This window comes from Choristoneura fumiferana, chromosome 19 (assembly GCF_025370935.1).
Source record: "Choristoneura fumiferana chromosome 19, NRCan_CFum_1, whole genome shotgun sequence".
NCBI lineage: Eukaryota > Metazoa > Arthropoda > Insecta > Lepidoptera > Tortricidae > Choristoneura > Choristoneura fumiferana.
The window spans coordinates 9,233,855-9,246,858 of NC_133490.1; the positions used below are offsets into that span (position 1 = coordinate 9,233,855).

Consider the following 13,004-nt stretch of genomic DNA (forward strand, 5'->3'; position numbering starts at 1 on the left):
ATTCAATACGTACTATTTTTATTCTTTCATCATCGCAAAAGAAGAGTTCAAAATAAAGATTTCTAATAATCAGAAGCATTACACATTTTCACCTCCTACAAGATCTAAACGTACATACATACAGACAGACCGATGGAGGAAAAAGACTTCATATTATATACCTCTAGAAGAAGAAGATAAAACAATTCTAAAACAATCATTTATAGCCCAGGTTGAGGTCCCGGGTTCGATTCCCGGCCGAGGCAGATTTTTGTATGAATAATAAGATTGCTTGTTCTCGAGTCTTGGATGTTTAATATGTATTTAAGTACGTATTTATTTATATAAGTATGTTTATCCATAATACAAGCTTTGCTTAGTTTGGGACTAGGTCAATTGGCGTCAAGTGTCCCATGATATTTATTTATTTATAGCCGTCATGGTGTTTTTAGAACCGTTATTAATCACCCTGAATGCTTTTGGAATTAAAACTATGCCAGGCATTAAAAAAGACAGTAAATATTCCACATTATTATCCAAATAAATCAGTAATTAAATTTAATTGATTGATAATTGGCTAAACAGTGCTAGAATTTAGTTTCAATCATAATTATGCTCTACATATAATTTATTCCCGAAGGCATAATAAATTGCTGACGATTTATATTTTATTATGATTAGCTGATCATAATATTTCGTAATTTAATATGCAGCGTTCGGTAGTAAATATTTAAGTCTATTTAAGGAATACCGGTGCCACTTAATTATGTTTTAGCTCTTAGAGCATAATAATACGCCCAAATTACGAGGAATCTAGGTAATAAGGATATTTACTTTTAATATATCGAGATTTATCAATAAAACATTATTACAGCATTACTTGCCCGCTGTTTTGCAAATACCATTCATTGGCCTAACTAGCTACCCCCCTACCCAACGTTTGTCATCACGAGATGCCCTCCCCATTCTTATAAAGTAGAATTGAAGAATGATCGGTTGCACTTACCACTTTCATGTGTGAAGACGGCTTGGCATACAGAACAGGGCCACATCCGTAGGCTGCTGGTCAGCTGGGTCTCCGGATGGCAAGCCAGGTGTTTCCTCAGGGAACCTTCGTTGACGTAGTGCTTCCCACACACCGGACAGGGATGGTTCGCAGTCCTCCGCTTCGCTATATAAGGATCAGTAGGTTTAGCTTGCGCAGGGTATGGTGACGTCGCAGGAGGACCTACGAGCCACCAGGAAGTGGATAGGTTAGTGGGTTAGGGGGAGAAAAAGAAAATATACAGGTTAGTTTATGTTAGTTGATACGACGATGCCGTCGCAGACTTAAAAGTAGAAGCCAATGGGGATGGCAATATTGGAAATGAAAATATTTTTGACGGTACACTTTAATGGTTTTTGTTTAATGGTATTGGTGAAGATTAGAAACAATTGCCTTCCCCATTAGCGGTAATGAATTCAACAAACGCATGACGACAGAAAACGAGGAAAATGTAGCTATTAGAAACATAAACAAAACATGTTATGATAACAGAGCGCCATCCGAAGAATCTGCAGCGCGAAACAAGAAATGTTTGCAAAACACACTACCCTTCTAAGCAATAACAGCAGATCCTCCGTTCGGCTTCTGACTTATACTAAATTACTATTAATATTGTTTTATGGAAACGATACTGTTTTGTGCGTTCGGTTTTTCAACCAACACCCCTTCTGGCTTCTCGCCAGCTGGAAGCTTTTAAATCAATAAATGTTTTATTGCAAAATATTTACACAACCAGAACGTTGTTGTCAGAGTTTAACGTTAGCCAAACTTCCAGTGACGACACTTAGAACTATTAAACTCATCTGTTCCGCATTCAGAACTGAATTAAATTTCAAAATTTTAAATATCGAACTGAACATCACTCGGAACAAATGTGTTCTTAAAACTAAACTTAGTCTAACACTGGCTGAATCCAAAAAAGTTTCCTTTTTCGAGTCCGAATGCAAAATCGAACGTGCGTTCGGAAACTTACTCGCGACGCCAGAGGCGTTTGGGTCCTTGTGTGTGTTCTTCATGTGTTCTACGAGTGCTTCGCCACCAAATACTACTTTGTGGCAAATGGGGCATGGGGTGGCTGTGGCCCCACCAATCATGAGGGCCGCGTGTTGCTGCAAAACACCAAGGTGCAGCTGAAGTTCCTGCGGCGCCGCGTAGTTAAAAAATTAGCACACATCCATAAAAACACATGTCAAAGGGAATTTAGAAAGTAAAATGTACGCCGAAAGTGAATTTTGATGGTTGGCCGAAAAGAGTTTTTGAAAATAAAATAAAAACGTCCGAAATGTGAATTTTGGTGAACAAACGCAAATAACTAAAATGCACTTTCAGTGATGATGGTAAAAACAAAACTGTAACATCATAAAAATAATTGTTAAGCAGTGATTCTATGGAAAAAAACGCTTAAAACTGGAGCATAGAGATTTGCGATTCCATAAACATAAGAACAAAAATTCCATTCCTTTTAAAATGTTAAGCAAAGAAAGAACAATAAAACAATTTTTAAAGCTGGCATAGCATGTCACGTGAAGAATATAATTAATTTAGTGCGATATTTTATTCTAATTTTCAACATTTTCAGCACTATTCTGTTTTTTTATAAAAAAAGAAAGCTTTAATATTGTCAATTGACTATTAGCTCTATTGTCAATTATTATATTTTCAACGAAATCAAAGTTGGTCGGTACGCATGGACCATTCAACTACCATAGCGCGTTTTAGAAACGATTCAGGATAAGAATACACAATAAGTAGCGCATAAGGGTACATGGGTATTCGTGTACACCAAATTCGAATCTTCTAGTTCTCAAAACAAACATAATCAAAAATGTCTAATGTGCAGAGATCTCAATGTCACATTTCAATAAAAATTTCGCAGTTGTTAATTTACACCTGACTAACAACTCACTTTTGAATTGTCAATTTACACTTTACTTCTGCCAACTAAATATCAAGTTACATAGTTATTTCAAGTGGCGTTCCTTTGTTTCACAGTAAGAAATTTGATAGAATCACTTTTATAAAATATTTGGTCTTTGTATATTTATTTCGACTATTATGACATTTAATTTTATTCCAATAAAAATTTGCATGCTTTCATAAAAAAAATAGCAGGTGTATTTTTCCACCGAAAACACCACAAGCTGTTTCAGATCTAATAAAAAAAGTCTGGAGTTCCAACAATAAAATTGATTTGAGTTGGCTGTATACGACTTGTGCCAACATTTCCATGGCCGATTTCACTTTTTAAAAAGTTTGTCTCGACAATAATTAATTATTGTCGAGCTAGCGCGCCTGCAATCTTTTTAAATTTTTAATTTCTCGCTGACCATAAACTATGCCTTATTGTTTCAAGTCGTTTTAGGCTTTACAACTGCCAACTGCTTGAATTGTCAACTAGTCCAACTGTCTCTCACCTTAGCCGTGTGAGTTCGAAGGCTACTCTCGGTGGCAAAACCCTTGCCGCAGATGTTACAGTGGAAGGGTCGGTTCTTCGCTCGTTCAACTTGTGCGTCATGGTTCCTCAGATGCTGTTGGAGATTGGAGAGCTGGATGAACGCGCGGCCGCACTCTGGAAGGTGGCATTTGTAGGGACGCTCGCCTGGAAAAACGGCTGAAGTTAGGTGGGTTTCAGTTGGCAAGAAATAAATGAGTTGACCAAAAGTTTTTTCATCATTATCGTCATCATCATCCTAGCCTACTGCTGGGCACAGGCTTACTCTCAGAATGAGAAGACTTGGGCCGTAGTTCCCACGCGGGCACAGTGTGGATTGGGAACTTTACACACGCGATTGAATGCTTTACACGTTTGGGCAGGATTCCTTGCGATGCTTTTTGGTAAAGCTCGTTGTACATTTTGAATGCTATTTCGAAAAACTCAGAAGTGCGAGCCCGGGTTTGAATCACGATACTCCGCTTGAGAAGCCTAGGCGACCACGCCAGGGCGTAAAAAAGTTACTGCTTAAAAACATTTCACCATACAAGACACTATTGCCCCAATTTGGCATCATTGGCCGCCTGTTGCTTACCTTCTAATTTTCACTCTGTGTAGGTCTGTTTTCTGTATCGCTTACTATTTCTGGTGTACAATAAAGAGTCTTTGTCATCATCCATCCCAGCCTATATACGTCCCACTGCTGGGCACAGGCCTCCTCTCAGAACAAGAGGGCTTGGGCCATAGTTCCCACGCGGGCCCAGTGCGGATTGGGAACTTCGCACGCACAATCACTTCGCAGGTTTGTGCAGGTTTCCTCACGATGTTTTCCTTCACCGCAAAGCTCGTGGTAAATTTCAAATGTAATTCCGCACATGAATTTCGAAAAACTCAGAGGTGCGAGCCGGGGTTCGGACCCACGACCCTCTGCTTGAGAGGCGATAGGTCAAACCACTAGGCCAGCACGGCTTCGAGAGAGAGAAGATTCTTTGTATTGTATTGTATTGTAGATTTAGAAAAGCAGATATTTAGATCGATATCGGTTGTAGGTATAAAAGGTATCTTCAAATTTTTCCTGTATCTGTCAGTTTTATAGCACTGTCTTGACTTAAACGTATGAGCAAGCATCTGCGATACGTGATATATTCACAGGTAAGAGCTAAAATTTAAACATACATTACAATGTGTGCAATTGCAATATGTTCGCCAAATTTAAACATGATCGAACGACGGGATGTGGATTAAAATAAGTTGTAGCATACTTTTATTGCCCACGGTGTGGCAGGTGTTAAGTACAAGCTTTGTAACTTGTGTTATTAATGAGCATTACAGTAAATATATCATTTGTTGCAATCATAGTGGACTGGCACTTACTATGAAAATATTTATTTGAAACTAGGTGTTACCCGCAGCTTCGCCCTCGTTTCTTTTTTAGGGTTCCGGAGCCAAAATGGCAAAAACGGAACCCTTATAGTTTCGCCATGTCTGTCCTTTCGTCTGTCCGCGGCTTTGCTCAAGGACTATCAATGCTAGAAAGCTGTAATTTTGCACGAATATATATGTAAACTATGCCGACAAAATGGTACAATAAAAAATTAAAAATCATTTTTTTTTAGGGTACCTCCCATAGACGTAAAGTGGGGGTGATCAATATTATAGTGTGGTGTATCGTTGGATAGGTTTCTTAAAACCATTAGGGGGTTGCTAAAACGATTTTTCGATTCACTGATTAGTTTGCAAAATATTCAACTTTAAAGTGCAATTTTTCATTAAAATCGAGCGTCCCCCCCCTCTAAAATCTAAACCGGTGGGTGGAAAAATTTGAAAAAATTCAGGATGGTAGTAGTACATCAAACTTAAAAGGAAAACTATAACGGTTAATTTAATGTTATAACGGTTAATTTTTCTCGACTTATCCTATAATGTGGGGTATCGTTGGATAGGTCTTTTAAAACCATTGAAGGGTTGCCAAGATGATTTTACGATTCAGTGATCTATTAGCAAAATATTCAACTTTAGAGTGCAAATTTTCATTAAAATCGAGCGTCCCCGTCCCCCCCTCTAAAATCTAAACTGTTGGGTGGAAAAAATTGAAAAATTCAGGATGGTAGTAAGTACCTATATCAAATTTACAAGGAAAATTATAATGGTTAAGATTGCTTCAGAATTATTAGTAGTTTAAGAGTAGGTAAATAGCAGCCTAAGGTATGTAATATATACCTAAACTTGAAAGATTCCCTACACAATACGAAATCCTTAGAAAAATATTACTTGATATTTTTGTAATGGCTACGGAACCCTATCTTGGGCGTGTCTGACACGCTCTTGCCCGGTTTTTTTCTAACGGGCATCCCCGGTGTTTCCCACCCAAAAAACAAAACACGACCGCGCGCCGTTGGGCCCGTTCGAAATTCGAAATGACGCAACCGGCCAGCGACCCGGCCGAGTTCGAATAACCCAAATCAAACACCGACCTAACCCAACGTACGACGCCATTTTTAAAAAATAAGACCATAATAAAACCGACGCATACTTTTAGCCTGTACCAGCAAGCAAATGCATAGGTCATTGACTGCACACAGCCGCGCGGCGCACACAAAAGCAAAGTTTTATAATGTGTACACGTCGATATAGGGTATCTTTTAGTCCTGAAGCTGTGTTGGTGATTTTGCATGTTAGAGAAGAATGTACGCATACATTGCGCGTGTACGGAAAGATATTGTAGAATTATTTCCTAGATGCGGCTAGATAGATATATGACGGTGGGCCTGACACGGCAAAATGGTTAGAAATATGGTATGGTGCCTTTTGTATACTAATCGGCTCTAACGGTCCAATTGCTATATTTATTGCCACTAAATTTTATAACAGACTCGGTTTTATTAGGTCGGTTTTGCAGATAAAAGTACGTAAAATATTACGTTACTTGAGTACTTTTATTAGATACTTTATGGTAGCGTAGTGATTAAGGGTTTATTGGTTCTAAATGGATTAGAAAGTATGGGTAATGAGATCGTTTTACAATAACGAGTTACGGCGCGATTAATTTGATTAATGAAAGCTTTGATTAAATCTTATAGAGAAAAGAGTCCCTGTAACTAATTTTAACCAATAGGCAGACGGGACTTGATAGCATTAAATAAATGTCCCAAAAGAAATATACTTACATAATACACAAATATTTTGTGATATTAATCATATTAATCGCAACTTTTATTTTTGAGTTAATGTATGTATGTAAACTCTTTATTGTACAAAACCTCTCTGTCAACCTTTGAGTGGATGAGTTAAAGTCTTAATTCAAATTAAAACCATCATTTTAACAGTTAAAAGAACTGTGTAAATATAATATTGATTTAGATTAATATCTATGGTGTATCTATATTTAGTAATATTTTTTCTTATTTTGCAATGAGCTCTTGTACGTTGCCCACTTAACAGTGAGTCATAACTCAGGTGGGGCCATAGTGTTGCCCCATGGTTACACTCGTTGTAATAAATCCCACTAAGACAATATTATGTATATACAATCCTAGTTACAAAATAAAAATTCAACAAAGCTATCGAATGTCACAAAGTTGCAACTTCAAAAGTTTGTATACAGTACAATATTATACAGTCTTACTCTTCGTGTTATTACATCATTTCGAATTTCGAACTGCATAAAAAAAAACTTTTTCAAAAGCCAAAGGTCCAATCCAAAGGCATAAACAATTTTGTATGAAGCCCGCCGTTAAAGAAAAAGAAACAGGCAACCATAAATATAATTTTATCCAGCCTTCCGGGTTGGCTATACATAAGAACTATCTATTGTGCCAGCTATTTTTCAACCTATACAACCTACGCGTCCGAACCACCAGTATAACTTGAACTTTGCGTGCCTTCGCAGCTCTTTATTGCGGTAGAATTAAGTTCACATTAGAATAGCTCTAAGGGTCAAGTTATGCTGGTCGTTGTTTATGGTTAGGTTATTTTTGTTATTTCTCTATGAATAAATGTAGGGAAGGGAAAGGCGTTCGCCTTAGCACAGTTAGGACGATGTACGATGGCCTAAAGGATGGTATCTTAGATTGTATGCTTAAGTATATATTTTTGTATACAGTCTAGAACATAGCGTTAAGAAATGTGATTTTACATTCAATGTAAATTATAGAAATGTGAAAGTGGCCGTATGCTAATAAGGCTAAATGCTATTTTTACTGTATTAAAGCCACTTTGACATAGATATTGACTAATTAAGAATATATATACAAGCATATTATGCACCAAAACACTATTGGTCAGTTAACTTTATCATATAAAATCTATAACAGCACATTTTGATATACATATTTGATTGCTAACAAAAGAAAATTCAAAAGCCCAAGTGCTAGTTCAAAGTAAAAAAGTTGCAACTTTAAAAGTTTGTATACTTATACATACTACTTACAGAACGAAAAAAAATGTCATGTCATTATTGAAAAAAAAACCGCTAATTCAAAGGCATTCAATTTTACCAAATCATGGACCCCAAAAACCATAGACAAGATTGTTAATTAATGTAAACTCTGCGCATTCGTAGCTCCAGTCTAGCGTCGCCTACGCATTCGATTTACATACAAAAGTACTTCCTTGCAAGCGCCTTTGCGCGTAGGCATAAAGCATTCTGAGCTTAAGCTTAGGTTTTAGCACTAACTACATAGATATAAAAAAACACGCAAATTAGTATAAAGAGTTAAGTACAAAATAAAAGAGGGGATTTTTTTTTAAATCCTAAGTGATGCATTTTTAAGAAAAAATGCTGAAATACATCTTTCAACGATTTTCTACCGTTTATTTACTCAGTTAAGTTTTATATGCAAGAAAAAGCTATTTTTTCTTTCAAATAGGTACACCTAGACCTAGTCAATTATAAAACAGCGCTCAGTTCATAAAACTGCACGGACGAATGTAATGCCCATTACGTCGCTTTCGAATAAATTTTAATGATTTTCTATGTAGCAAGTATACATTAGTAGTTGTTTAGTAGTATAGTAATGTATAACCTTAACAACATAATTGGCGTTGTAAAATCTTTGTGTATACATATTGTTATATCGACAACTGTACTAAAACGTCGTTACTCTTACGTCACCATAGCATAACGTATTATAACTGTTAATTTGAACACTGGCTGCAAATAACAGCGTCGAAAAATATTCTAAATTTGAAAAGAAATTGCGTTCGGAATGCATCGCGCGTCGATTTTAAAACGACCGACGGCGGCGTGTAGCGAATTTATTTTTGAATTTGGAACGCAGACTTACGCGCCATTTTGACTTGTATGCAAATAAATCTCGCGTGTTTTCTCCGTTTTAATATCGTGCATGTAGTATCTTATTAAGAAAAGTAGAAAAAAAATCAACGTCTGTTATAGACCCTTTTCTTTCTTTAACAATGCTTGAGTAGGTTATCTATTCAGGTAAATCTAATAGTTGTTTAACTAATTATTACTACTTACCTGATAGTAATTTAAGATAAAAAAAATATGGACGAGAATTCAATAGGCAGGTACAGTCGAGTTCATAAACTTGTGAGCAAAAATTAACAATAGAGTCGTGTTCAGATATTTTTATCAAATTTTTGCTCACAAGCTTATGAGTTCGACTGTAGGTACATGTTGTATACATGGTGAGATAAATTGAATCTTGTAGTATTATGGGACTTTGGGACCAGGTTAAATGGTGTCAAATGTCGCGGTTTATTTATTTATTATTATTTAAGTATTTACATTACCTATCTGAAATTACGAAACGCACACAACCAATAGTAAAAGCAAATAAACAAAATGGCCGCGTCGATACCTATCATAATTAATCCGTCCATAAATTACAGCATCGGACCGAAATTTAAATTATTAGGCAGAAAATGCGTGCACACATGGTAGTGCACTCGCTCCACCCCATAGTGGGGGTGGGGTTGCCACCCTCGCCCCAACCCCAACCCCCCAACTATTTTGGGGTGGCCAGTGGGCATGGAAAAAATATACACCTGCGCGCGACTGAATTTTAGTATTGACATTTTCAATGTACGTACCACGGCCATTTTGGATCGGCTATATAATTGTAGTTTATAATTGTGATGTGTGTTATATACCTATAGCTGTTACTAGATGTTGAGTTTGACGTATTCTACGAAAATAATGTTACCTACCAAACTAAAATATAAATTCGGACATATAAAAACATCGAAGAAAAAACTAGTCCCTTTAAAGCTCCTGTAGCCAGCTAATTATAAAAGCGTAAACCGAATATTCAAAGCCTACTTTATACATCGATTATTCCACGTCAATTCTTAACTTCAACCTTTGAAACCTACGAAGTACCCTATCAATGTCAAATCAAATTAAATTAAAAAAAAACAACGCCTCGAACTTATTTCAAACAATACAGCCCACGTTGAAATATTTAACGAAAGCACCGTTTTTTTCTACAGCGGTTTTTTTTTAATTCTCACCACCGCTATCTCGGCAATGCTTCAGTGGTCAAATAAAAACTTGAGGAGTTCAAGAACAGAGAAAGACACGGAGACTTGTTGTAACAATTTGTTTGATGATAATTTAATAATTCATATTTACTGGTATTGGTATAACTTGAAAATGTTGTTGTTTGAATATCTCTAGAACTACAGGGGTTTAAAAAATATATACACATACGTATACCTATATATATACGTATAAGTATAGACATATACATAAGTACACACTTATCTACCGTGGGTAGTTCTGTATAGTCAAACTGAAATTTATAATTTGATCGATCTATAAGTTTTTTACAATAAAACAAAAAAATATGGCCTATTATTATACATTCTTAGTAATTAATAATTTTATTAAATACCTACTAGCTGTAATGTATTGTACGATCAGGGACTTTAATCCATGACCCACCATGGAACTATTTCACAGTAAACGTCATAGTGACATCGCATTAATTTTTTTTATTCGACTGGATGGCAAACGAGCAAGTATCTCCTGATGGTAAGAGATCACCACCGCCCATAAACATCTGCAACACCAGGGGTATTGCAGACGCGTTGCCAACCTAGAGGCCTAAGATGGGATACCTCACGTGCCAGAAATTTCACCGGCTACCTTAGTCTCCACGCCGAAACACAACAGTGCAAGCACTGCTGCTTCACGGCAGGATTAGCGAGAAAGATGGTGGTAGCAATCCGGGCGGACCTTGCACAAGGTCCTACCACCTGCAATAATTAACACAATCGTAATGACTTTTCCTTTGAAAAGGTTCCATGGTGGCTCATGGATGAAAGTCCTTGGCCGTACCTAATGGTTTGTTCGATTTCTATAATGTCTATTTAAAAACATTAGAGTGTCGACTCCACAGTTCTCGGCAAGCAGTCAAGTTAAGAAAGATAGCCAGCCAACTTCTGAAAAGGGTACAACGTTTCGAGAAGATTCCGGGGAAAAGCGAATAAAAAAATAAAACGGTTTTGCAAGAGAAAAATGCAAAAAGAACAAGACTCGAGTTCTCTTGGCAAGTTTTCCTAAAGTTCGGTACGTCTGGGAGGGTTGCTACTGGTTTTGTTTTAAGTTGTTTTAAGTTTTATTGTAATTCTCCTATTGTAATGCAAGTGCAATATTTGTGTAATCGTACTACAACCACAGAACTGATGTTAACATGAAAATAAATGTTATCATGTGTCAAAGTCAAAGTCAAAATATCTTTACTCAGTTTAGGCTGTCAACAAAATCTATCAGCGGTTCGGAAAACCCTCGGTTGAGAAGAAACTCAAGGACGTCCTTCCACAGTAGACGAACCTAGCCAGTTTCTGCCACTAGCGACGGTACGATAAATGAATTATAATTCATTTTGAACCACCATCACTGAAATAAAACATTTTTTGAACAGGTAAGTTCGTGGCAGATCTAGCTAGGAGAATTAATAATTTATGACTTTTTATTTTACTTTAACGTTATTCGCTCCTGTGATTAATACTACTGTTATTAGCTCTGTTCTTACAAGGTTAAGACACTAAGATCTAAAGAGTAATTTTTATCTTTAGTTATACTTGAACTTTTATTTTGATACATAATTATATAGGTACACTGTTGTTAGTACTCCCGCTGAGTTATTAGGAATTCATAAAGTTATTCTCTATTTTGCTAATAACGTATTATTTTACTGTGATACACTTCAGATTTGCCTATAGCATAAAAGATGCAAAAGTAATGCTATTTTCTCATAACCGTAATGGAAGTACATTTCCAGGCAGCAAAGTAATTGCGTAATTATAAATATTGAGAATAAATATTTTTTAATTACTTTGTCCAGACGAATTCAGTGGCAACCCTAGAGTAAACTAAGATCGTGTGAACAGTAAGAGGTTGGCATCACTCGACGATTATTTTTATTCATCCCCTCCCTATTTTAACTTTTAAAACGTGTCGCATCTCTAGGTTCGAATTTTAAAAATTCAAACTGCAACCCGCCGATTTGGGAATTCAGAATTGGAATGAACTTTTAAAATGTTGCCGTTAGTTTTTGTACAAAGTTTTATCGTTCGTTTTAAATTATAATTGGGGAATTCAAATTTGGATGCTTTGTTTGTTTTTTAGTTGAAATATGTTTTTAATACTGGCTGGATTTGCGCTTTACCGTTACGTACAGGATATTTTACATTGTTTTTAAATTAGCGAACGATGTTTTACATTCATTTATTTTTTAATTCGACTATTCCGAGATAGGCAATGAATGTTAGAGGCCATTCAGTCTAAACATAAAATCTTGTTAATAATAATGCCTGTCCAAATAACAATCTTCTTTATTTCTAAAACTAGATCGTTGACAATAAAATGAACTGTTATACTGTAATACAATACTCATTTATAAAATAATTCAATAGCAACCCTTGGATATTTTTTTTGTTTCTATTATTTCAACCCTTTGATTACCTGGCTTTGTTTTTTTTTAAGTCCGAAGGGTCCGGTACGTCAATCTATATTATCATGATTATTTTTATCATTTATATAATACCATTGCAGTAATTTTTTTAATTGCTTAGGCTTAGTAAATTCAGACATTTATCATCATCATCAGCGTATTAGCACCCAACTACCACTCCACTGGACATGAGCCCAATGAGCGCAATGCAGACATTAATAAGACTTTTCATTTTAAAAACAAGATCCATAACCAAGGATATAGGTAATCTTCCCTCATGAGGAGTGGCAAAAGTGTAGTGTCAATTTCAGAATATAGAGGAACCAAAGATGGCGTGCTAATTTTAAAATATAAGGGTATATCAGGGCGCCTAAAAACCCGGAATGCTTGTTAAAAACTATCAAGGCCTCAAGACAGCCTAAAAGCAGGACATTCTGAGAAAACAGTACAATGGCAACCCTATCTTAGAAGTGTCATACGTATCCAGAACGCACGCATTTTTTTACATGGACGTCGCGTCGAAAAAATTTAGAGATGTAAAGAGAGTCGCATTTCAAAAGGGTAGGGAACTTCTAACCAAATAAACTAATGTTTAGTGTTGAACAGTACTAAAATGAGCTATTTTCCC

The 13,004-nt window shown here is 36.2% G+C and overlaps 1 protein-coding gene across 8 annotated transcripts in view; it reads right to left on the reverse strand.

Moving 5' to 3' along the window:
* dati (zinc finger protein datilografo) overlaps positions 1-13,004 on the reverse strand; it is an 85,251-nt gene that overhangs the window by 6,215 nt on the left and 66,032 nt on the right. For all 8 annotated transcript variants that reach the window (XM_074102780.1, XM_074102779.1, XM_074102778.1 and 5 more), the window contains 3 exons: positions 3,439-3,623; positions 1,998-2,163; positions 986-1,207 (listed from right to left, as the gene is read on the reverse strand). In XM_074102780.1, the coding sequence (XP_073958881.1) occupies positions 986-1,207; positions 1,998-2,163; positions 3,439-3,623 (573 nt within the window). The remainder of the gene's footprint in view (positions 1-985; positions 1,208-1,997; positions 2,164-3,438; positions 3,624-13,004) is intronic.